Raw genomic sequence first — 26,566 nt, 5'->3', positions numbered from 1 at the left:
AAACAGTCTCTTTCACAAATCTTTGTGAATGGGCTTGATGTATCCTGCTTTTTTTTTTTAATTAAAATATAGTTGATTTATAGTACTGTGTCAGTTTCGGGTGTATAGCAAAGTGACCCAGTTATACGTATATTTTTTTTCCAGATTATTTTCCATTATAGGTTATTATAAGATATTGAATATAGTTGCTTGTGTTCTGCAGTAAATCCTTGTTGCTTATCTGTTTTATGTATAGCAGTTTATATCTGTTAATCCCATACTACTATTTACCCCTCCCCACCTTCCCTTTCTCCTTTGGTAACCATAAATTTGTTTCCTATTTCTGTCAGTCTGTTTTGTGTATAGATTCATTTATATGATTTTTTAGATTCCGCATATAAGTGGTATCATATATAATATTTGTCTTTCTCTCTGGCTTACTAAGGGCTTCCCTAGTAGCTCAGTTGGTAAAGAATCTACCTGCAGTGCAGGAGACCTGGGTTTGATTTCTGGGTCTAGAAGATCTCCTGGAGAAGGGAATGGCAACCCGCTCCAGTACTCTTGCCTGGAGAATTCCATGGACAGCGGACCCGATGGGCTACCGTCCATGGGATCGCAGAGTCGGACATGACTGTGCGACTAACTTTCCTTTCCGGCTTATTACACTTAGTATAATATTCTCACGGTCCATCCATGTTGCTGCAAATGGCAACATTTCATTCTTTTTATGAATAATATTTCATTGTATGTGAGTGAGAGTATGTATACTCGGGTCTCTTCCATGTCTTGACTCTTGTAAATAGTGCTGCTATATACATTGGAGTGCATGTATCTTTTTGAATTAGTTGTCATATTTTCCAGATACATGCCCAGGAGTGGGATTGCTAGATCATATGGTAGCTCCATTTTTAGTTTTTTCAGGACCCTCCATACTGTTTTCCATAGTGGCTACACTAATTTACATTCCCACCAACAGTGTGGGGGTTCCCTTTTCTTCCCACACTCTCCAGCATTTATTATTTGTAGACTTTTTTGATGAACTGTTTTAAAATTGGCTTTGTTGAAATTTAATTGACACACAGTAAATTGTACATATTTTCTATGTACGGTTTGTTTTGACGTATTATATACTGTGAGACCCTCACCTTAATGGAGATAGTGAATGTATCCACTGCCCCGAGAGTTTCCTCCTGCCTCTCTACAGCCTCTTGGTGGTCCTTCCTCCCACCCCTTCCCTAGTTTCCTGAGGCTGCCGTAACAAAATCCTAAACACTAGGTGGTTTAAAACAATGTAATTTCATTCTCTGACAGTTCTAGAGACTGGAGTTCAGAGCCAGGCTGGCCCAGGGTTGGTTCCTTCTGGAATCTCTCAAGGAGGATCAGTTCCATGCCCTTCTCCTAGCTTCTGTTGGTTCCTGGAAACCTTGCTGTTCCTTGACTTGTGGGAACATTACTCCAGTCTGTTCCTTGTCTTCACTCGGCCTTCTACGATCTGGTCTACCCACAAAACATCTGCCACCAAGTGTGGGAGTTTTTTCCTCAAACATTTCAATTCTCCCCATCTACGGACTTGAATTCAGTCTAAGGCCACCCATAGTTAGCATCAGGCCTCACAGGTGAAAGGCTCAGTTTCAACAAGGCCTCCCATATTTCTTGCCAACTGGCTATCAATCGAGGCATTCTCATGACTCTCGGGTTCAGCAGTTTGCTAGAATGGCTCACAGAACTCAGGGAAATTATTTCTTTACCATTACCAGTTTTTTTTTTTTTTTTATAACGGGTGTAACTCAGGAACAGCCAAATGGAAGAGAGGCATAGGGCAAGGTAGGGGCTGGGGGCTCCATGGAACTTCCATGTACTCTCCTGCGAGGTGCTTCATTCTCTGGGCACCTGCAGTGTGTTCATCAACCCAGCTTCCTGAACACCAGCATTCGGGGTTTTCATGGAGATGTTATCACATAGGAGAGATTGATCATTAACTCAGTCTCCAGCTCCTCTCCCCCCTCCCCAGAGGTTGGGGGGATGGCACTGAAAGTTCTAGGCTTCTCATCAAGCCTTGGTCTTTCCTGTGACCAGGCCCCATCCTGTAACTGTGTAACAGTCACCTCACTGAAACAAAAAATGCTCCAAAACATATTTCTTACTATGTCACAGCTTCTCCCCTATATTCTGGATCCAAATTTACCTCTCCTTGTAAGAATACCAATCTGTTGGGTTTAGGGCCATCCTCATCTAGTGTGACCTCATTTAACTTGAGTACATCTGCAAAGACCCTGTGTCCAAATAAGGTCACAGTCAGGGGTGCCAAGGCTTACGCCTTCAACTTATTTACTTAGACACAGTTCAGTCCACACCTCATTTTCAGCCAACCACCGATTTGCTTTCTATCACTATACACTGCAGTTTTTAGAGTTCTGGATAAGTGGATTCATACAGTGTGTACTCTCTTTTGTTTGATTTCTTTTACCCAGTGTAATTAATTGAGATTCATCTCTGTTGTTGCCTGTATAGTTCATTTCTTTTCATTCCATTGTGTGGATAGACCTCAATTTATGAATCTGTTTACCTGCTGATGAACATTTGGATTGTTTCAGTTTGGGGCTGTGACTAAACTGTTACGAATATTTATGTTTAAGTTTTTCTGTGGACATACGCTCTCACTTCTCTTTGATAAATAAACACCTAGGCTGCATCAAATGACTGATTTGTATTTAACTTTTGAAGAGACTGCCAGATTGTTTTTTGAACTGATTGTGCCATTTGACATTCCCACTAGCAGTGTGTGAGAGTTGTAGTTGCTCTTGCTAACACTTGGTATGTTTAATCTTAATTTTAGATATTCTAATAGATGTGTAGTGGTATCTCATTAAGTTTTTATTAATTTTTTATTGAAGGATAATTGCTTTACAGAATTCTCATTAAGTTTTAATTTGCTTTTCTGTAGTGACTAATAATGTTGAGCATCTTTTCATGGGCTTATTTCCATCTGTATATCTTCTTTGGTGAAATTTTTTGCCTCATTTTTTAAAAAAAACTGAGTTTTTTTTGTTTTGAGTTTTGAGAATTCTTTAGATGCTTGAAATACAAGTTTTATGTCAGCTATAAGCTTTAGAAAGATTTTCTCCTAGACCGTGACTTGTCTTTTCATTTTTTAACAGTGTCTTTTGAAGAGTGTAAAGGTTCTTTGAAACTTAAGTGATGTTCATTTTATTCATTTGTTTTTCTATGGATTGTGCTTTGGCACCTAAGACTTTTGGCTTTAGGTTTTACGTTGAAGTCTCTGATCCCCTTTGAATTAAAGTTTTGTATCTTTTAACTTCGTATACCCAAGTTCTTTTTTGGGGATAGGATTAATACTGTTGTTTAAAGAGTATTTTTAATATTTTCTGTTTTGATTTATATATGTGTGTGTATACAAAAAACACCTTTATTACAATGCTTATGAGAATAAATGGTGATTTGTCATTTTCATCAAAGCTGCATTTTTTTGGATAGTTATTTGTTCTAGGTATAAAATTGGGCGTTTACCTATTGAATCATTATATGTAAAGTAAGTTTGAATGATTTGTTAGAGAACTGAAAGTTATTTTTATTTTCTCATAGCTACCATTGTCCTTTACTTTTAGGTTAGAAGATTGTACTCTTGTCTGATGTGTGTGAAATTAGTTTCCAACTGAATCATTCAGCATTTGCATAGACATTAATAGTGAATTACCTGACTTTTTATTTCCTGACAGTTTACTGAAATTAACTCATTCATTATGTCATAAGATTCTTTAAAAAAATTCTTAGATGCAGCTTACAGTATTTTTGTCAGGAAAATAAATATATCTCTAGGCAATGTACCTTCTAAAAATTATGTTTCTGCTGTACTTGGAAGATTATTTTTGTGTATTTGTGGTAAACTATATATGCAGTTAGAAGTCACTTTAGCATAAGAGACAATGTGAATGTACTTAATGCCATTGACTATAATACTTAAAAATGGTTAAAATGGTAAATTTTATGTTATGTATATTTTATCACAGTAAAAATAAAAATAAGGACCTCCTTAGTGGTCCAGTGGTTAAGACTCCATGCTTCTACTGCAGGGGACACAGGTTCGATCCCTGGTCTAGGAACTAAGGTCCTGCATGCCACACTGCATGGCCAAAAAAAAAAAAGAAAAGAAAAATAGTCACTTTATAACGCATTTAGACTTGTTTATAAAGTGCTCATTTCTCTGTGACTTCCCACATTCCTGCGGTCTAGCCTGTAGTGTGCATAGGAGAAGAGGGCCTGCTAAACTGCCAGTTCCAACTGTTTGTCTCAGAGAGACAGACTCTAGATAACAGGCACAGGGTTTGGCATGTGCCTGAATTCTGGAGTGAGAGCTGGTAAACTGAGTTGAGGAAAATGGAAACTACTTGAGAAAGTTGCTCTCAGCAGCTGTATAAAGCTTTTTGGGTAAAACTCTCATTGTCCACTTCCATAAATTCTAAGAAATAAACTTTGGAGCCAGTTTATTGTTGTCAGAAATGTAAAGCTAAGACTAAAACAAGGCCTCAGAATAATATAGATAGGCTTGGTTTAGCATGCAGTGCTATTTTAAATGTATAATTGCAGTCTTTAAAAAAAATTCTTTACTAATATTTGTTTATTTTCAGTCGGCAGAACCAATTGAAAGACCAGCAACAGCAGGTGGTGTCGTTGTGCCCTGATGACACAGAGTGTCTGACAGTCCCACGGTACAAGCGAGACCTAGTTCAGAAACTTAAGATTCTGCGGCAGGAACTTTCCCAGCAACAGCCTCAGGCTGGCCATTGCCGCATTGAGGTTTCCAGGGAAGAAATTTTTGAGGTAAACTTATAAGTCTGATTTTAAAATAGAGAAAATTTAAATTTCAGTGATGAACTTGTTTTCCAAGTATATACTCAGGGGACTCAATCTCTTTAAGGGCTTCCCTAGTAGCTCAGACGGTAAAGAATCTGCCTGCACTGTGGGAGGACCTGGGTTTGATCCCTGGGTAGGGAAGCTCCCCTGGAGAAGGAAATGGTTACCTACACCAATATTCTTGCTTGGAGAATTCCATGGACAGAGGAGCCTGGCAGGCTGCAGTCCACGGGGTTGCAAAGAGTCGGACACGACTGAGCGACTTCCACTTTAATCTCTTTAAAATGGGAGAATTTTCATTAATTTCTCTTCTTACTTGTGGGGAGTAAAGGCAGTAATATTGGAGAGATTTAATGTATAAGATAAACATTTGAATGGGATGAAGTGTGAGAGGTTCTGATGGATGCAGCTTGGTCCCTGCATTGCAGATACTGATTTGTTCATGAATTTTAAAAGACCACAGATATTATCCATCCCTTATTTTCTAATTCTTCCAAAAGGTAAGGGACTCTTAGATCACAAAATCATTTTGTCTAATTACTGTTGGACTGCTTCCTTAATTTATAGAAAATCTTCCTTGCTGGTATGTCCTTTTATCTCTGGGTTTTACAGCTCTAATAGAAGCTTCAATGTTCTTACATAATAAGTGGCAAGAGGTCCAAGGCAGGACTTTCCCATTTATTAGAGGGTCCCAGGGCAAGAGATGTTTGGGGGCTTCATAATCCTTCTCCCAAAGGATGAACTTTTTTCTCTCAGAACAGTTCTGACCTTGTTTGTACTCAGTCATTTGTAGTTTTAAAATAATGTAAAGTTGTCAGTGTAGTGAGGATCACATTAACAGTTCTTAGGTTCTTTGAAACTTTTTTTTCCTTACTTTTACTTTCTGCTGGAATCTGTCACCTGGGTTAGGTCGTCTAACTTTAAAAAATGTGATACTTCTGTCAGATTGTATTTTTTAATATGAGTGGTATCATTGCTATAGTTCATAGGACTTAAATACGGAGTCTTGCATTTAGTAGGCTTTTAATATAATGTCTATCAAAGGAATTGATTTTTAGTAGTATTAAACTGTATCTGTTTTAAGTTCCATGAGGTTCCAAACACTTGGAGTTGATCCATTGATTTGATTGTTGAACACATTCCACCTTTTTAAAATATGTTTTGTAGGTGGACTGGGAAGGAGAGTTTAAACAACAGGTTAAAAACACCTAGTAATAATAGTATATTAAACATTTTTTTCAGGAATCATATCGACAAGTCATGAAAATGAGACCAAAAGATCTCTGGAAGCGATTAATGATAAAATTTCGTGGAGAAGAAGGCCTTGACTATGGAGGGGTTGCCAGGTAAAGACATACTCTTCCGTAAATGACATATAGGTCCTTATATTTGAAAATTAGATACACTCTGGTATAACCTTCTCATTGGTGTTTAGTTTCTAACATAATGTTACCTAATGTTTGCAATACAGAGGATACCCTAGTAGATGCATTCATAATGAAGTTATTTAGTATAGCACTGCTGCCAGTAAAGTATTTGTGAACTCCCTAATGGATCATGTCTTCCAGTGAGACCTCTGAAAACTAGCTGCAACCCTATGTGGACTGTTGGTAGGGCCTACAGGCCTGATATTTTCTCTGTTTCTCCCGTTCAGTACATGCTATTCCCTCTGCTTCACATTGTCAGGAATAATCTTGAGATTTTAATGATGTGTATTCTAAACTGAATACTGTTTCCCTTTGCTTCCATTGCCATGCTTTTTAACCTTGTTAAAGGAATGTTTGTGTCTGGAAGTATGTGTGTATATCATAAATTCTCCATAGACTATTTCAGTACATTCAATGTGATGTTTCTGCTGCCTTCATACATCAAGTATTTTTTTCCAGGTGTGAGAATACACTATATATAAATGCAGCAGAAACATTATAGCTTCTTTGTTAAAACATTTTAAGGACCATCATGATAATTCTGTCTCCCCTAATCTAAATCTAGCCTAAATTAAGTTTGTGTTTCCACCAGGTCCCATAATTGCTATTTGGCATTTTCACCTGTAAACTTTTTCTGTGACCATTTTACTTGCAAATGGATAGCTTCTTTAGTTTGGATTTTTAGAACTGATCACTGTACATGCATGCTCAGTTGTGTCCAACTCTTTGCAACCCCATGGCCTATAGCTTGCCAGGCTCTTCTGTCCATGGGGATTTCCAGGCAAGAATACTGTAGTGGGTTATCATTTCCTTCTCCAGAGGATCCTCCCAACCCAGGGATTGAACCTGAGTCTCCTGCTTGGCAGGCAGATTCTTTACCACCGAACCACCAGGGAAGCCTTTAAAAAACATATATATGCATAAAAAACATATAAGACATATTAGGTGTGAACGTTGCTTATTGGAGATCTCACTTTTTAATCTCTAGACTTTTCAAGTATTAAGCATAATGATTTGATTTAGTCTCTATCAAATGATAGAACTATGAAACATTTTCCTTTATTTTAATAGTGTTTCACTGCATTTCCTAAAATTATATTATTCACCTGTTTAATTCATAATATCAGAGTATATCATTTACATGCCTTTCCTAGCTGAGGAGTGACAGGAGTTGAGACTCGGACGTCACCTTAAGTTCTAGATGAGTGATTTTATTTCTGTCTCACCAAGACAAAAAGTTGTCTTTCATACTTTGAAAAATGTAAATGATTTAATAAGTTTAAGGTGATAGAACTGTTTATTATAGGTTTTAAAAACACTGATGTGTGCTTGAAACCAAGAAGTGGGATGAAACATCCCCAGAAAGTGCTGGCCTGCCCTTTTATTCCCAAAGGCCTTGGTAGTTTCTCATCACTTACATGTTTATCATGGTTATTCTAGGGTTTACACAAAACAGATAGTGGAAATGGATAATGAAATTTTCTTACTAAAACCGTACCAACAATAATACATGAATTAGTTATGTATGAATGTTATATATTGTAATATAAACTAGTATAAAACTGCCATGATTAGGAGAGGATCAGGGTGGTATGGATGGGACCACATGGAGGTTTTGAAATAAAACCATATTCTTCCCTTCATTTTATATTTATTATGGATCACAAATTTGTTTAGCAATTGAAAGTAACAGACCACTGGGCTGCAGCATCTAATGGTACTTCTGGATATGATTATTATATTCGGTGATGTTAAAATGTCATAAAATTACCCAAAACTGAGTGAGATATGAGTTCAGTATAATAAAACAAGGGTTTCCACTTACTTTGGGGCTTGGTAGATTATTCTTTTTTTTTCCATTTATTTTTAATTGGAGGATAATTGCTTTCCCATGTTGTGTTGGTTTCTGCCATATACCAACAGAAATCAGCCGTACGTACACTGTCTCCTCTTGAACCTCCCTCCCACCCTCACTTTGTTGAGCTCCATGCGTTGCTATACTTTTCCAGAGTGATCTTACATAACTAGTTAGTGCTTTATTTTGTTTTATTAAAAACTTCTTTTCTAACATTAATAGCATATCTTAGTAAAAGTATATTTATTAACAAAAAATTCCTTTGGCATATCTTGTTTTTTAGGGAGTGGTTATATCTCTTGTCACATGAAATGCTGAATCCTTACTATGGCCTCTTCCAGTATTCAAGAGATGATATCTATACATTGCAAATCAATCCTGATTCTGCAGTTAATCCGGTATGATTGGTGGTTATAATGATATGAACTAACTTATGACCTACAATGTTTTTTCATCTTTAAATGTCAGTGTAGTTTATGACATAGGTTTGCTGTCTTTGTTGAAGTCACATCCCTGGACTTGGCAAGTCCTCTTTAAAAATTTTTTTTCTTAGGTAAATGATTATGAGTGTATACACCAGTTGGGCCCAGGGAGGTTTACTGCATCACTGTTTATAGTAGCCCCAACTGGAAATAACATTGCTGTCCATAAGAGGGGTTGATTAAATTATGACATGAAGCAGAATGACGTGGTTAAGAGCTTAGACTCTGGAATTAAACATGAGAACATATCCTGGTCCTGTTACTAACTAGCTCTGTGACTTTCATTGACTTAAGCCTCAATGATAAAATATAATTTGAACCTGAGAGAAGGGTTATGACTGTTAAATGAGACCCTGAACAGTGCTATACATTATTATCCCTATTACATATTAAGTACTCAACAAGAGTTAGCAGCTGTTACTCATTTGTTGGTTTTATAGTATTTCTATTATCTTTCCATACAGGGGTATATTACAGAGCCCCTAAAATGATGTTGTGGGATAATGGATAATGATATGTAAAGACAGTATTTGTAATATATTAGGTGAAAAAAAGATAACAAAATAGAATGATGCAGCTTTGGTAAACATACGTATATGTGAGAACATTGAAAAGATCCACACTGTAATACTTACAGTGGTTTTCTCTGAGTGTTAAGACTATGGGCTTTTTTTCCTTGTCTGTATTTTCTAAATATTTTGTAGTGAACAGGTACTGCTTTTTTAAAAGTGCTATTTCTAAGATAAAAGGGAGGCTCAAAGGTGAGTTTAGGGATTGTTAAACAGAGAAGTAGAAGTTTAAAATACAAATATCCAACAGTAATAAAACAATATATCATGGAAGACCAAATCTGTCTAAACATGGTAGGCACGGTAGGTTCCTTGCTAGGTATTCTTCCTAAAGGGAAGATTTTTAGGTGAAGATTCTGCCTGACCAGCTCATTCACCGTAGTAATAATAGCTCACATTTGTTGAGCATTTACCATATGCCAGGTCCAGTGCCTTGGGCTTTATCACCTCATGTTACTACTCACAGAGACCCTTTTGAGATACTATTATTACCCTCATTTTTCCAGATAATGTAAAATTATTTCTACAGAGGTTAAGCATTTTGCCCAAATGTACATAGCTAGTAACTGGTAGGATCAGGACTCTAGTCCGAGTTAGACATGAAGTCTGTGCTCTTAAATCTATGATATTTTGAAGTTCAATTTTTGGTTAGGTCAAGAGAACAGGGAGGTAGAGAATTGAAAGGTTTTCCCCATGACAGAGCCATGATTATAAGGAGCTCAGCAGGAGATGGGAGGAGAGAGAACAGGATCTGCAGGAGATTTAGTGAGGCTGCAGAGGGACTAGACTTAATTTCTGAGGATAAATTTTACAGCGTGACTGCCCTTTCTTTGTGAGAGACATTGACTTTGCTGTAATAATTTATAGCAAAGTATAGTATCTTAAGTATGCCCTATAGAAACTCTCCCTAATGAGTATTGAGCTTTGATATGATAACTTATCCACTTAAATAGTTATAAATTGGAGTATAAGTTGATATTATTATTTTAAAAATTACTGTTGCTTACATATTTAATTTTTATTAAAAATTCCCTGGATAGTATATCTACTTTGAATATTTATATAAACTCTTTTCAATTTCAGGAACATTTATCATACTTCCACTTTGTTGGACGAATAATGGGAATGGCTGTGTTTCATGGACATTATATTGATGGTGGTTTCACGTTGCCGTTCTATAAACAGTTGCTTGGGAAGTCTATTACTTTGGATGACATGGAGTTAGTTGATCCAGATCTTCATAACAGTTTAGTGTGGATACTGTATGTATTGAGTCTTGTTCATTAGAATCTGAGCTCTTAAAAGATACATGTTTCAAAATGGATGTACTTTTTTTGAAATATAAAACATGATGCACAGAAAATATTAAGGGTGACCATCTGAGTAATGGGACCATATGAGACTTTTCCTCTTTCTACTGCTTTTGTGTATTTTTCAAATTCCTAAACTTTAGCAAAAGTGGTATTACTTTAAAAGGGGAAAATGTAGTATACTCTTTTTAAAAGCACTTGGTGATTTCCTCAACATGATGCAGGTTCTGTTTCCATTTTTCATGTGTTAGAATAAGATATTTCTGCTGAAACCATACTTTAAAAAGGGTGTTTGTAAGAGTCAGGTTTGTTTGTTGGCAGGTCATTTGTTTGTGAAGATACACTGGCCATGCTTGTTTTTACCAAGTACACAAGTAGCTTTCTCAGTGGGGTTCCTCAGGTGTTTGGTCACTTGGATTACCGAGATTCTGATAAAACTTCTTATCTGAAAGCCAAACAGAACTGAGGTTTCCCTGTGTAAAACCCAGCTTTCCAGGGCTTCCTCATTACTCAATAAAATGTTCCCAGGGTTTATGAAGGTTAAAGCTCTTTGACTTTTCTGCCCCCCAACTAGGAGGAACGGTGGCATAAGAACTAGTAAAAAGAACATAGGGTCAGATGTTCCTCTGTTTGTCATGTCATAAAACTACCTTAGTTTTATTTGTCTCACCAATTACTCTATCTCCAAGATCTGAATTTTAGATTTTCTTGTCACGTGTCTTTCCCTTTCTTTCCTTTCTAGCGAGAATGATACCACAGGTGTTTTGGACCATACCTTCTGTGTCGAACATAATGCCTATGGTGAAATCATTCAACATGAACTTAAACCAAATGGCAAGAGCATCCCTGTTACTGAAGAAAATAAAAAAGAATATGTCAGGTAAACACTTGTATCTTCTTAAGCCTGAGACTTGTTTTAATGTTGTAGAATGGTGGTACGAAAAAACACCGATGCTTAGGTAGTGTTACTTACTGCCACAGAATAGGCTTCTGCAGAATTAAGTGGCTTAAAACCAACCACCATTTTGTTATTTCTCATGGTCACGTGGGTCAGTTACTTGGATCGAAGACAACAGGGGTACCGCATTGCTCCTCCGCATGGTGTCAGCTGGGGTGGAAATGTTCAGATGGCCTCTTCACTCACATATCTGCTGTTTCACTCAGGGTGGCTTGGCCTGCTGAGGACTGGCTGGAGTGGATGCTGGGTCACCATCTGGCACCTGGTTCTCACTGTTGGCTGGGCTCCTTGGTTATTCCATGTGGTGTCAGAGGCCTCTCTCTTCAGCACAGTAGCCAGACGTCTTATCGGGTGGCTGGTTTCCCAGAGCACAGGAGGAGGAGTTGTGGGATCTTTTAAAGGCGTAAGCCTGGAACTGGCCAACATCACCTCTGCTTTTGGTTAAAGCGAGTCACATACCAGCCCAGGTTCAGTTGAAAGAGGGGCTGTACAAAGGCACTAATTTCAGGAAACATGGTTTGTCATGTCATGTGTAGTGTAGCTCCCACAGCTAGCTGTGCAGAAGTACTTTTGTGCTATATTACTAGGACTTAATCTTATTTGTAAATAAAGATGTTGTGGGTTTATATAAGAAATAAATGTTTTCAATAGAAATATAATTTATGAAAACAAATATATTGATATATATTAAATATATAGTAGAAATATTTATTAAAGAAATATAGATATATAAGAAGTACTATATTTCTTATAAAAAATCAAGAAAATGTTCAAGTTTTATAAAATCACCTGCTGATTGAGGAATTTAGAAGTATTAAGTGAGATCATTTGGCTCATGGTATGTAAAGTATTTCTAAGCATTAAACTATGATAATCAAATTTAGGAGTTTGAACTTCACCATATGTACACAGAAGTGTGCTTGCTGTACTTTTTTGCACAGAATATGTCCTCATGTCTTATTGGCTGAAATGTTTTGGTTTACGGATGAGGCCCATCAGTCTCATAGCCTGTGAACACTGGTAGAGCTTTGTTGGAAAACAATTTGAAAAAAGCTGCCAAAATGAAAATGCATATGCAGCTCCATTCTTAGGGATCTATTGTTTGGAAACACATTTGTAATTAAAGAAATATAAGGCTGTTTAAATATTACTTGTAAAAAAACCCTGAAAACTGCAAAATGTTTGTAGAAGAGAATGATGAGATATATTAAACAGAATATTGTGTGGCTATTTAAAAAAACAGATTCTGCATAGGCTGTCACTTAAAAAGCCTGTCTTGGAACAAAGTCTGTATTGTTTTATTTTCATAGAGAAGATGTTCAGGAAGACCACTTACCCAATAAAATGTTGCCTAGGGTAGGGGGATGGAAGTGATAGGCCTGGAAGTAGAGACGAAAGAGGGTAAAAGAGTGGACTTTTGGGTTTTACTCTGTCTCCACATTTAATGTTTGATTTTTTAACTATGATTTTTCTTTTAATAACAAATGTATTACATTTGTAACTTAATGAGGGACCTCCCCATGGTCCAGTGGTTAGAACTCCATGCTTCCACGGCAGGGGGCATGAGTTTGAAGTTTGATCTCTGGATGGGGAACTAAGATTACACATGTCAAGCTATGTGGCCCCCACCTCCCCAGAATCCACACACACACCCACACACACCAATTAAAAAATAAAATAATAAGAAAGAATGGGAATTTCCTGAAGTTCAGTAGTGTGTCACTTCCAGGATCTAGAGTTGACTGCTCACTTTCCAGGATTCAGTCATGTTCACAGCACACAGTAATTATTCCTTGGGGCTTCCCAGATGGCTCAGTGGTAAAGAGTCTACCTGCAGTGCAGGAGACATGGGTTCAATCTCTGGGTCAAGAAGATCCCCTGGAGAAGGAAGCCTGGGGAATCTCAGGCCAGAGGAACCTGGAGGACTGCAGTCCAGGGGGTGGCACGAGAGTCTGACAGGACTACCACCAGTTATCCCTTACCAGATACGGTTTTGGAATTTTAAAAATTACAAAGAAAAACTTACAGGTGTACAGTTTTGATGTGTCCTTAAACAAAGGAAAATGAGGTCCCCCAAGGGATACAGTTAATATTAAGTAACTTATTTCTTAGAGAATTATTTCTCCCAAGTTTGGGAAAGGAAATCCTGACAAATTGGAAGTATGAGTAGTTCTGAGGTTTGTGAGGTATAAGTTTTCCTGGGAAGAAAACATGATTTAAAGAAAAAAAAAAGCAATTCATGTAGAAAGTGTTAAGTCCAAACAAAGCCGTAAGTAGAGCTACACATGAGATGTAGTTTTGTGTACTTTTTGTTGCTAAAATTACATCTTCCAGGGCTTTTAAAGCCTATAGGGAAAAACGAGTAGTCAAAAAGTGCTTGCTAGTGGCTTTTACTGTTTCTTCTCATTTTGGATATGGGGATTCTCTTTACCTCCCCTTCCCCCTTATACAGCCCACAAAATATAAAGAAAACACCCAACACGTTCAGATTGTATTTTCAAGTGAAATCAGAAAAAGACATTTTCGGTTGAATGGACTCTTTTTTCTGGTTACTGGCATGCATGCTAGAAGCTGAGAAAATCGTTTCATTTAGATTTTAACTTTCAGACCCATCTGCTGTCCAGCCAACTTCCAGTTTAATAGGAGTTTTTCTGAAGTGAAGAGTTGCTGCAGCGATGCTGCTTTTGTTAGTGGAAGGTTACTGCTTTTTAATTTATACTGCTTATAATTTATACTGAACTTCCTCACTGCTGAGGATCCATCTACCTTCAGTAAGCTGAGATTCTTTTAGATTTTAGACTAAATTCTTAATGCTAGACACTTGTAAAAAGTGCAATGTTGCTAATGTGCTAGAGATTCATAGTAATTACCAAATCTGAATATATTTGATCATACAAAACCCCTGCCCAATGTTTCCAGGCTTTACGTGAACTGGAGATTTTTACGAGGCATTGAGGCGCAATTCCTGGCCCTGCAGAAAGGATTTAATGAAGTAATTCCACAGCATCTGCTGAAGACATTTGATGAGAAGGAGTTAGAGGTCAGTGTATGAATGTCATGACATCATCCAGTGTAACAAAGTAAGGTTGAGAAGTTTCTGTTGCTTAGTTTTAGAGGAGTTGTATCTCTGGTGCTTTTGAAGTTTTTCTATGTGTTGCTGTGAGAATTCTAACTCATAGGAAAAGCCTTTCCTGTTTTGGAAATTCTGCAGGTAGTCTCTCTTATATTGTGACTGTCCTTTATTTTTCCATATTTTCCAATCTTCCTTTTAACAGGTTTTGTGTATTTTGTATATACTCTTACAGTGTTATTTTCTATTCTTTTATTAAATGGCTCTTGATTTAGTTAAGTGAAACTTTATCAATTGGTCTCCACCATATTGCAGTTTATTTGGAATAAAAACCTAGACCCAATTGGATTTACGTTAAGCTTTACAAGAAAGCATTTGATAGACAAAAACCTAGAGGAAACATTTAGGATCATCTCTATCTAAACAAGAACCCGCCTGCAATGCAGGAAACCTAGGTTCGATCCCTGGGTTGGGAAGATCCCATGGAGAAGGGAAAGGCTAACCACTCTAGTATTCTGGCCTGGAGAATTCCATGGACTATAGTCCATGGGGTTTCAAAGAATTGGACATGACTGAGCGATTTTCCACGACTGTCTAAACATCTTCAGTCTCCTTGGAAATTTTTGTTACTAACACAGACTTCAATAACCAGTTAACCATTGTTTTATTTTAAAGATACTCCTTAAAGCATCTTCAGTTCAGTCGCTCAGTTGTGTCCGACTCTTTGCGACCCCATGATCACAGCACGCCAGGCCTCCCTGTCCGTCACCAACTCCCGGAGTTCACTCAAACTTATGTCCATCGAGTCGGTGATGCCATCCAGCCATCTCATCCTCTGTCGTCCCCGTCTCCTCCCACCCCCAATCCCTCCTAGCATCAGGCTCTTTTCCAGTGAGTTAGGTTTGGTTTTATAATTAAGACCTTTTAACAGATACATCTGAATTGCTACTGAACTACTTTGAAAAGTAATGAGATTTTATTCTACCTGAGGTCCCAAAATTTAATTAGTGCCTCAGTTCAGTTCAGTTGCTCAGTCGTGTCTGACTCTTTGTGACCCCATGAATCGCAGCACGCCAGGCCTCCCTGTCCGTCACCAACTCCTAGAGTTCATTCAGACTCATGTCCATCGAGTCAGTGATGCCATCCAGCCATCTCATCCTCTGTCATCCCCTTCTCCTCCTGCGCCCAATCCCTGCCAGCATCAGGGTCTTTTTCAATGAGTCAACTCTTCGCATGAGGTGGCCAAAGTATTGGAGTTTCAGCTTCAGCATCAGTCCTTCCAATGAACACCCAGGACTGATCTCCTTTAGGATGGACTGGTTGGACCTCCTTGCAGTCCAAGGGACTCTCAAGAGTCTTTCCAACACCACAGTTCAAAAGCATCAATTCTAGGGATAGTATAAATATTGGAAGTCTATACATAATTTAAAACATGATTTGATTGATTAACTTCAGTGTCCTTTCTAACTAAATCTGTTAACAGATCTGTTAGACAAACCTAAAAAGATTGGTTTGATTCAATACCATCCCCATTCTTTTCGTGATTGAACTATTCAATAGTGAAATGACCAGAAGGAAGTAGGAGGAGGAATAAAACACAGCAGGAATGACAATAAAGTTGAAATGTGATGCATTTTTTTCTGTTCATATAATAAATAATTTGGCCTTAAAGTTACCACTCCTCTGAAGAAAGGAATTTTGAGAGGTTTCTTCACTATTACAAGTACTTCTGTAATTCTATTTGGATAACCACTTATCTGTTCATGTAGCTGTGATTCAGTATTTTTCAGAACCCTGTAGAAACTTTGTTGCAGGTTTTATTCAATAATGTTAGGGTTTATTATATAATTTCTACTGCTAATGAAATTAAGCTTTTCATAAGAAATATATATATATAATTTATTTTAATGTTACACTGGGTTAGTATAATTATAAACTATGGGATTTGCAGGTTGAATTATGTTCTGTACTACACACTATCATAAGTCAGTGTATACACAGGTTAGTAAAATGACTCTGTCTTGGACCCTAAGGAGGTGTGAGTATTAATAGTATCAAAGTGATTTTGATATATCATTTATACTGAGCCTGCATCAGAATGCCAAGGAGAGCTCTGTAACAGCGCATTCATATATTTTGTACTTTGGCCCACCTTTAAGCAGACTGTACCACTTATTCAACACAATTTCTTGAATGCCCATGCACTATTGGTTGCTTTCACAGGATGTAATGAAACAGATATTACTGCCTTATTACTGCAGAGGAAACTATGGCCAAGGGAAGTGAGCTGAACTGCCCAGAATTCCAAAGCTAATAAATGTTGAAATTGGAATAGCAGATACAAGTCTTAAGGAAGGCATATGTAAACTGTATTTTCTCTGAATCTAGTTTCTGATCATTTACATTTTTTTTAGAATTCTACTGTGAGATTATGGAACTTCTCATCTTGTCATGTCCACCATGTGGTTCTCAGATCCTGGGTAGGGAACCTGCAGTGTGTAGGTACTCTTGGAGCTTTTTAAAAATATAGATCCTAATTCACCCCAGATTCACAGAATTAAAATATGAGCATAGAACCTAGCGTGTATATTTTGAAAAACTTTCCAGATGGTTCTGACGTCTACCCTCGATTAAGGACACCATATGAAAGCAACATTGCAAATCTAGTTCCATTTTAAGGAATTTTTGGCCTGACTTAGGTTTCCATTGGCTCATTATTTGTGCAATATTTTAACAGCTCATTATTTGTGGACTTGGAAAGATAGATGTTAATGACTGGAAGGTAAACACCCGGTTAAAACACTGTACTCCAGACAGCAACGTTGTCAAGTGGTTCTGGAAGGCTGTGGAGTTCTTTGATGAAGAACGACGAGCACGGCTACTTCAGTTTGTGACCGGCTCCTCCCGAGTGCCTCTGCAGGGCTTCAAGGCTTTACAAGGTAGGAGAGAGAGAGGCACAGACAATCTGGTGTCTCATCGCGGGGCAGGGGGTTAGTATTTGGTGTTGCAGATGGTGTACGAACATGCTTATAAACAGGCTCTCTTTTCACTCTGGTTCTTATCTGTAACTCTCGTGTCTTGACACCTTCTTTTCCTTCCTTTCCTTTGTTCCCTCCCAAGAGCCTTTCCTGCTGGGTTCTCTGTGGTTGTAGTGAGTGCCACGTGTCAGAGACGTGTGTGCTGATGCTCTGCCTTTTCTGGACACCTCGCTTTAGAAGGCTGTTGCCCGTTCCTCTGGGGAAGTCTGTCTGCTTCCATGTTCACTTCTCAGCCTGGCAAACATTTACCCACTTGGGAGGCCTCTCCCCTCTACTTTTTTAATCTTTTAATAGAGGCAGCATGAGTCGTGGGAGCCATTTGTCTGACCAGAGCACGTTCCGTTAATGCATGGCATCAGACCATCTCACAGCCATATTCCGTTTTTAGGAACTGTTTCCATTGAAGCCGTTCAGCTGGGGGATGAGTTGGGGTGTTGCTAGCGATTGTGCTGCTTCACTGGGTGGCAGTGTTCCTTCACCTCTGAAGCTCTTCATTTTTAAAACTGCTGCTGCTGATCCGCCTGGGTGTAGGAAGCAAGCCTGGCACATGACTCCACGGTGCTGCGTTCAGTCTGGGTGTCAGAATTTCATGGCGAAACAGACTTGAGTCGTGCTTGCATTCCCTATGTGGAGAACTCGTTATCAGCAGACTGCCCAGATGCATGAAGTGAAGTTGTATTTCTGCAAACTCTTTACTCTCTAGACTGCTGATCTTTGACTCTCTGCCAAGTCTGAGGCGTGAAACCTAAATTTACATTAGGCTGTCATCTTTTTGAATATGTGCTGGATCTTGGATTTGCCCCTTTGGGACAATGATTGTCCATAGAAGATAGAAGTTGGCAAAAGGTTTCAGTCCTGAACTTTTTCTTAAATCGAAAGGCTAGCAGATCAAGGAATCAGCCTTTATATCCAAGCTCAGTTCCAGCTTTTAAAAACCCAGAGTCTTTTCCTGGGCCTTTTGGCAGCTGTGTGGCGTCACCAGTCCTCCCTTAGCTCTAGACCCCATGGTTTATGTACCAGTTTTATTCTGAGATTTTGAAGACTGATACACGTGCCCGCGGTGATCTGACCCACACTGCTCCCTCTGCAGGTGCCGCAGGTCCACGGCTTTTCACCATACACCAGATCGATGCTTGCACTAACAACCTGCCCAAAGCCCACACTTGGTGAGTTACTTCAGTAGCTTTTTTCCCTCGTGCCAGGTATGTAGGTGTTACTTTCAAACAGATTTGACATTTTATTTGTTGTTCTTTTTACTGAATGGACCCTTAAAAGAGCTGCTTATCATTCCTTTTAAATGGATTAAGATTATCCAAAATGGGTAGGAAAATCCCTTTGGGGGGTTTTCAAGTAAATCTCAACTTGAGAGAAATATAACCTCTTTCTTGTAGTTTTCTGTGTGACACAAAGTGATATGGCTGTATTAGTTTAGTGTAAAATAATATACACTTGCCAGGTCAGTTGCCCTGTTTTGAATGAACTGTGATTTGCTTATTTACAGCTTCAATCGAATAGACATTCCGCCCTATGAAAGCTATGAAAAGTTATATGAAAAGCTGCTAACAGCCATCGAAGAAACGTGTGGATTTGCTGTGGAATGATAACTTCAAGGATTTACCAGGACTCTATTTATAGCCTGAGGGACAGACAGCCTCCTTTCAGCAGAGTTTCAAGGAATGCTGAAATACAGGAAAATGCCCCCCCCACCCCCCCTTTAAAAAATTTTAGGACACTGTGAGGGGAAAGGACAATTTTGAAATTCCTTTTCAAGGAAAAAAAAAAGAGGTCTTTATGCTTTGCCATGAGGCCACATTCAGCTGCTATTTAAAATTAATATCTTGAACCTAAAGAATGCTGACTTTTCCTACATTTCCAGAGTTAGGCAGTATTCTACACTTAAAGACTACTACTATTTTTATAAAAGGTAATCTATTCAAATCACTTCACAGATTTCAACTCTATCAAACATCAAGACAACTTCAGCAGTCGGTACAAGTCACATTTCATTTTGAATACATGATTTTGAACAGCTCCTGTACTTGCTCTTTGTAAAAAATAAAATTATTTTGAATTATTCTACCTTTGTAAACAATTGGCTACAAAAGAATCTTTGAAAAAAATTAAGCCATTTACACGTTTAATTGCATTTTTCTATAGCAAAGCATTATATTTTAGAAGCATTATATGTTTCAACCTAGCCTAAGTGAGTCTTTTTTATATTTTTCAAGCATGAATTCTCTGGAATACAGCTATATAATTTTGGTTGTCAAGTTCCTAATGCAACCATTTAGTCTGAACTTAGTAGCTTATTTGCTACAATAAAATGATGCATTCAGGGGCTCCCTGTTCTTTAAGACTTTAAAACAGAAACCTTAATTTTTTATCTTGAATGAGTATGATCAGGTATTTTGGATTTACTTTGCATCTTAAATGGAAATACTGCATTTTTATAGCTACTCAGATCACGTGGATGAGATGGGATTTTCATTCTGTTACTGGGTCAGCTTATCTTTGATATATATATATGTACTATTTCTGTAAACCAAAGTCTCCTATGACAAAGTGCACCTAATTCATATTATATTTTAATTATGGCAAGTTTCTATCAAGTAAACCATCCTGAATCTCTGTTTAGCTGCTCATATCTTAATCGGTTAAAATTATGAAAAAGGAAAAACTCTGCTTGAAAGATTATTTAGCAAAGCTTAGAAAACTCTGCTTTTACCTAACAAAATGAAGTCGGGGTGGTGGGGCAGGTGATGTGATTACTAAAAACAAAAACCAAAAAGAGATTCTAACTCTCTCATATACATTAAGTCTGAAGAGTAATTTTGGAGGTAAGGGAATCTTGGTTCCCTTGGTGTTGAAGATCATCATTTGATTTTGAAACATCCAGATTCAGCTTTCAAGGGGCGTGGCATGTTGCATGATCCAGAAGGCAACCAGAATTCTGGAGTGAGAGCTTGGAAAAATCTGAAGTCATGAGTGGTTTTTTAAATTCAGCCATCAGAAATCTGCACTATTATTTTAATTTTTTACATTGATGTGAAATCAAGCATAGCAAATTTTGATGAGACAGCTTTGTTTAAATTTTGCAGCTTAATTATCAAGTGAATCAGCCCTTTGTGTTCGTTCATTTGATGGATTGGTTTCAGCCTGTGTTCTTAGAGCCAAGGGCTTCCTCAGAGGTGCCTCAGAAGTCATGGTTAAGAGAGGAGGGACAGAGAGGGCGAAGAAAGGCCGAGTTGGTATTTGAGCAGAGGCCTCAAACTCCCCACCCCCTTTTACCCAGAACAGCTCTGAATTTTCTTTTATATATATATATATTGGAATTTCACATAAGGTTTCAGAGACTAGGAGGGGTGGGGGGATGGGTAGAATACAAGAGGTGGAAAATTTGCTGCTTAAAAAAAAGTTGAGAACTACTCCTGTAGCTTCTGTGTATTTATTTCATTCGGCCACATTTGACAGCCACACGCAAGCTGGTCATAAACTGGGAATTAGTGATGTGCTTGTGCTGAACTGTTTCTTCCCACTTTGTTTTCTTACTGCATCCTTAGTTGTACCGGAGAACATCGTGAAATACCGTTTGATTCAGTAGTTTTCAGCTTTCACAAAAATACCTTATTGGTTGCAGGTCCATCTCTTTTATATTAAAGCACTAGCGCAGTGTAATTGTGCCTATTATAATCTTTCAGTAAAAGTAAGTGCATGATGAACACTTCAGAGAAATTATAACTGACAGATGCAGTAATAATGAAACGCTACTCTCAAAATAATGTACAAAATAGAGCAGGCAAATACCATCGCTTTTTGAGTGCCTTTTTAACTTTATAATGACTTAATAGAGCTTTAAGAGAAATAAACTCCCCTCCTTTACAGTCTATGGTATCACCAACATAATTTATAAAAACATGATTTAGATTTCATTTTCAAAGTCACGTTACCTGATTACTTCTCAGCAGGTGCTAAGCAGACAAAACCCCCTAATGAACCATTCAACCTTGGACTTGCACCTCATGTTTAATGTGAATATTTATTTCCACATGTCCCTCTTAGCTGGGTTTTTTCTAATCCTTCCTTTAGTTGTGTTATTTCAGATATGTGATGTCATGTTTCCATACATTGCCTTTGCATCATGAATGCTTAATTATGAACAGTGGTTACTTTGTAGAGCTCATATGCAGTACAGAGGTGAGTTTGTTTCAGAGGGTCTTACTTCTTTGGTGTAAAGAGTTTTTAAATAGTGCTGTGTATAGTGTACATTTTGTTTTTGCACATAGTTTGTTGCCCTGAATGGGTTTTATTTTTAACCAAGTCTTTTATTTTTTCCTTGTAATTACAGTCCAGAGCACAAGTTTCCCTTCTTTTAAATACAGTGTAATTTGCTTTATTTTATAACACTAAGTTGGCTTGAATTTCCAGTGCATTGAGCTGGCTGCGTTGATGGGAGTTACGAGATTGTTCCAGACGTCTTGACAGTTTGATAGAGCAGCTCCTCCTGCTTGTCTTTAGGCTGCAGCACAGTCAATGGCTGCCATTTGTGGTATTTAATGTACTTACGTTAGAATGATGGTTGTACCAAATGCTGAGTTGTTCTGTTTCTAGATGTAATTAGTTCACTTATTGTAATATTCTTCTTCTCTCAAACTGACTTTAAAAACAAAGTTTTATCATTTTCATTGTATGTGTATTTATTACAGAGTGTTTTAGCTTTGATATTCTTTGTATTTTCACTCAGTTGTTACATGAGCTTTGTCAATAACATCTGTATAAATGGTTTTTAAAAATTAACTATGTATGTGCCCATGCCGAAGTTGAGCAATAAATGAATGCTGTTTGCACTGTCACAGCATCAAAGTTTTTAAAGAATATTGAGTTTATAATGAATTGTTTTTAAGAACTTTGACTGGCTTTATCAAGAGTGACTGCATACAGAATGTGAAGTTTAAGAAGATTCATGGGCCTTCCTGAGTTGATGTCTTTGTCACGTGGTGGGGGCTCAGGACCCCTTCTGTGTCAGGTCCGGCAGGGAAGCTACTTGTTTTCTCCTGCGATGGCGCAGCCTTAGTGGTCAGTGTGGCTTGTAACAGCTTTCCAGCCTCTGAAGGGCAGAGCTACAGCTGGGGCCTCATTTGCTTCCTTGGTGTTGAGCAGTAAAATCCTCGAAAAGCAGAAATCCGTTACATTTTCCCAAGGAGCCATGGCTTTAACGGTCATAATTCACAGTTCTATAAATGTAGTGAATTAAAGTCTGGCTGTCTACATGCGTGGACAGAGAACTGGATGTTTTTCATCCATAGTAGTCTGTGTAAGTCTCTCTTCAGCATAGGCCACACAGAGAGGCATGTCTTGGTGGGGCGAGGGGGTGGTGGTGCAGTGGAAGCAGTCCTGTGTTAAAAGTTCCAGAGTGGGCACGGGGTCCATTTTTACATCCTTTTGAAATGTATCTTTTTTTGCTTTGCCTCACATTGCCAGTTTGTTATGATCTAAAATTTATATATACTTTTCAATACATTAAGGATTTTAGTAGTAGTATCATCTATAAATTACCTGAAAGTTTGAGTAATATGTGCCGTTTTTCTGCCCTGTGGTGACCTGAAGGTTTGTCTTCTTATAATGAAGGTTAACCTCAGCACCACCCACTGCACTTATTTGTACTTTATATCCCAAATGCTTTCAGTAGGATATGCACAGCAGAATGGAGCAGAGGTAATTATACAGAAAAAGGCTTAAAGGCATAATATTCTTAGCAAACCACACAAGTCAGATTTATTAGTTACATTTCATTAAAAGGTATTTACCTTAAATGTGGCTCGTTCTTTGTCCATTCAGGAGGTACCTGTTATGCTCCTACCATATGTCTGGCTCTGTACCAGCTTTAGGGATACAGCTTTGGATGGTGGTTAAAAAAAACTGAACTTCCAAACTAGTGTTTCTAGTGTATGTCTCAGAAGCTATAGTGCAAACCGAGGTCCTCAGAACTCAAGAGTGCGTGCAGCAAGTCAGTCAGTCACGATGGGAACACGAGATTGATTACCTCACCTCAGCAAGGCTTCAAATCCCTTTTGGTTTTTAAAAGTTGGTATTGTTCCCCCACTCCCTTTGCTCATGACATCCCAGATTCTAGCATACCTTTTGTGGATATTTGGGCTGGGATTTATCTAGGTTATCAAAATAGTCTGAGCTGTAGAGTGTTTTATAAGCAAAGGAAGTGGAGAGACAACTACAGCACCCTGAGGGGTGGGTAAGAGATGTGTCTAGAGTTTTTCTCCTGCTGATCTAAGCATTCATGAAGTCTTCTGTCAGCCCAGAAGAGTTAAGATGGAGACCACTCACTCTTCCCAAAGATGGTCAAAGTAGAGAACCCTCAAGACAGAAGGACAAAGTTCTGCTTTTTAATTCAGGTACAGTTGACACACATTATATTCATTTCAGGTGTACATGATGATTCGATATCTGTCTGTATTGTGAAATAGTCACAGTCTTAAGATCCATCACCACAGTCACAAATTTTATTTTCCTTGTGATGAGAATTTTTAAGATCCCTCTTGGCAACCTTCCAATATGCAATACATGATACTAACTGTAGTCACCATGCTGTGCATTACATCCCTATGACCTGTTTTATAAGTGGAAGTCGCTCAGTCGTGTCTGACTCTTTGCAACCTCATGGACTACACAGTCCATGGAATTCTCCAGGCCAGAATACTGGAGTGGGTAGCCGTTCCCTTCTCCAGGGGATCTTCCCAACCGAGGGATCGAACCCAGGTCTCCCACATTGCAGGTGGATTCTTTACCAGCTGAGCCACAAGGGAAGCCCTTATAACTGAGTTTATACCTTTTGGCCACCCTTCACTCATTTTTTCCATTCCCCATCTCTGACAACTGTCAGTTTGGATCTACAAGCTCAGTTTTGAAGGGGTGAGAAGGGTTTGTTTTTGTTTTAAATTCCACACATAAGTGAGATCAGATGATATTTGTCTCTTATTTTACTTAGCATAATGCCCTCAAGGTTAATGATGTTGTTGTGAGTGACAGGATTTCCTTTTTTTTTAAGCTGAATATTATTTCAGTGTATGCATATTTATACATTTTCTCTATCCATTCATCCATCGGTGGACACTTAGGTTGTTTCTGTATTTTGACTATTGTTTCAGTTGAACATGGGGGTGCAGATAATCTTTTCCAGTCAGTGTTTTCATTTTCTTCAGATAAATAACCAGAAGTGAAACTGCTGAGTCATATGGTAGTTCTGTTTTTAATTTCTTGAGCAACCTCCATAGTGGCTGCACCAGTTTACATCCCTACCAACAGTCCACCAAGTTTCCTTTTTCCCTACATATTCACCAAAACTTACTTTTTGGCAGCAAAGTTATGAGATGATATCTCATTGTGGTTTTGACTTGCATTTCCTTGATTAGTGATGTTGAGCACCTTTTCATGAACCTCAGTATCTTCTTTGGGAAAAAATTATCTATTCAGTTCCTCTGCCTATTTTATGACCAGATTGTCTGCTGCTGTGCTGTATAAGTGCTTTATGTACTTTGGATATTAACTCCGTATCGGATGTCTGATTTGCAGATATTTCCCCCCATTCAGTGGTTGCCTTTTCATTTTGTTGATGGTTTTCTTTGCTATGTAAAAGCTTTTCGGTTTGATTTAGTCTCACCTGTGCTTTTGTTGTCAAATACAAAAAAGGAAAAAATCATTGCCAAGACTGATGTCAGTGAGTTCACTGCCTTTTTCTTCTAGTTTTATGATTCCAGGTCTTACAAATCTTAATCCATTCTGAGTTAACTATTTGTGCATAGTTAAGACAGTGGTCTAGCATCATTATTTTGCATATGGCTGTTCAGTTTTCCCAACATTATTTATTGAAGAGAATTGATTTTATATGGTGGTGGTTGTTAGTTGCTAAGCTGTGTCTGACTCTTGCGACCCCATGGACTTTAGCCCGCCAGGCTCCTGGGTCCATGGGATTGTTTGGGGCTCTCTAAATCTGTCCCATTAATTTATGTGCCTTTATGACAATACCATATTGTTTTGAGTACTACAGCTTTGTAATATAGTTTGATGTCAGGGAGCCTGATGCTGCCAGCTTTGTTCTTCAGGGGGCAGAGTTTTAAAGGCAGTTCAAATTTAGTGTATTTTTTAAGCTAAGAATTAACTGGCCATGTCCATCAAATTCTAGGTTAGAGTTTGAATAGTTTAAAATTCCATTCAACGTTTTCAGCATGTCTGGATTTAACCTAATAGATCACTCTATAAGCTGCAGCTTAACCCCCAATTTTGGGATTCCTTCTGTTTATGCCATTTCTCTTAACGAAAACCATCTTCTGTCTACCCTGCCCATCTCATTCTCCTGTTGCAGACTCCCCCCATTTTCAATGTGATACCTCTTTCCACTGTGAATAAATTTCCCCTACACCCTTAGTTCCTGCACTGAAGGCTCTATTCTGCCTTACTTAGACACAGGTTTTCCTTTCCTTTCTACATTTTATAGGAGAGGCAGCTAATTCTCCAGTGTCCCACATAACACAGCTAAACATAACAGTTATTTTTAAAAAAATTCTCATTGCCAGTTTTAAAAAAATCTGAGGTAACAGATTTTAACTACATTTGTAATCATTTCACAATATGTACTTATCAAATCATTGATATATGAAATTGTATAAATTTAAGGTATTATATCAATTATCTCTCATTAAAAGAGGAGGGACTCTTCATCTCCTGTTTCCCCAAACCCTACTCTTACTTTCCAGAAGCTACTACTCCTAAGCCTTCTGTCAGCTGTTCTGGTATTTCCACATTTCCAGATGATGTGGTTAATAGTGCTCTTCATTACTTCTGGACAGTTTGATTTGGGGGGGGAGGGAATGGAGTAGGAGGATATTGAAAGATTCAGTTCTCACACAAACCACCTCATGCTGTAACACCTCTGCCCCCACCCCATACAGGTATAGTTCTAAGTCACTTTTCAAACGTGTGATCATAAGCTTTCCC

The 26,566-nt window shown here is 38.1% G+C and overlaps 1 protein-coding gene across 1 annotated transcript in view; it reads left to right on the top strand.

Moving 5' to 3' along the window:
* SMURF2 (SMAD specific E3 ubiquitin protein ligase 2) overlaps window positions 1-21,832 on the top strand; it is a 110,624-nt gene extending 88,792 nt beyond the window's left edge. Inside the window, exons 11-19 of the mRNA XM_055408224.2 lie at window positions 4,626-4,818; window positions 6,094-6,197; window positions 8,417-8,531; window positions 10,268-10,446; window positions 11,237-11,374; window positions 14,372-14,492; window positions 17,260-17,461; window positions 18,651-18,726; window positions 19,062-21,832. Of these exons, the coding sequence (XP_055264199.1) occupies window positions 4,626-4,818; window positions 6,094-6,197; window positions 8,417-8,531; window positions 10,268-10,446; window positions 11,237-11,374; window positions 14,372-14,492; window positions 17,260-17,461; window positions 18,651-18,726; window positions 19,062-19,161 (1,228 nt within the window). The 3' untranslated portion in view covers window positions 19,162-21,832. The remainder of the gene's footprint in view (window positions 1-4,625; window positions 4,819-6,093; window positions 6,198-8,416; window positions 8,532-10,267; window positions 10,447-11,236; window positions 11,375-14,371; window positions 14,493-17,259; window positions 17,462-18,650; window positions 18,727-19,061) is intronic.
* The last annotated feature ends 4,734 nt before the right edge of the window (window positions 21,833-26,566 follow it).

Source organism: Moschus berezovskii, chromosome 20, assembly GCF_049115385.1.
Source record: "Moschus berezovskii isolate FMDL1 chromosome 20, NW_MosBer_1.0, whole genome shotgun sequence".
Lineage (NCBI taxonomy): Eukaryota > Metazoa > Chordata > Mammalia > Artiodactyla > Moschidae > Moschus > Moschus berezovskii.
Note: the sequence above shows the minus strand (reverse complement) of the source record. Positions and strands in the feature narration are given on the sequence as shown.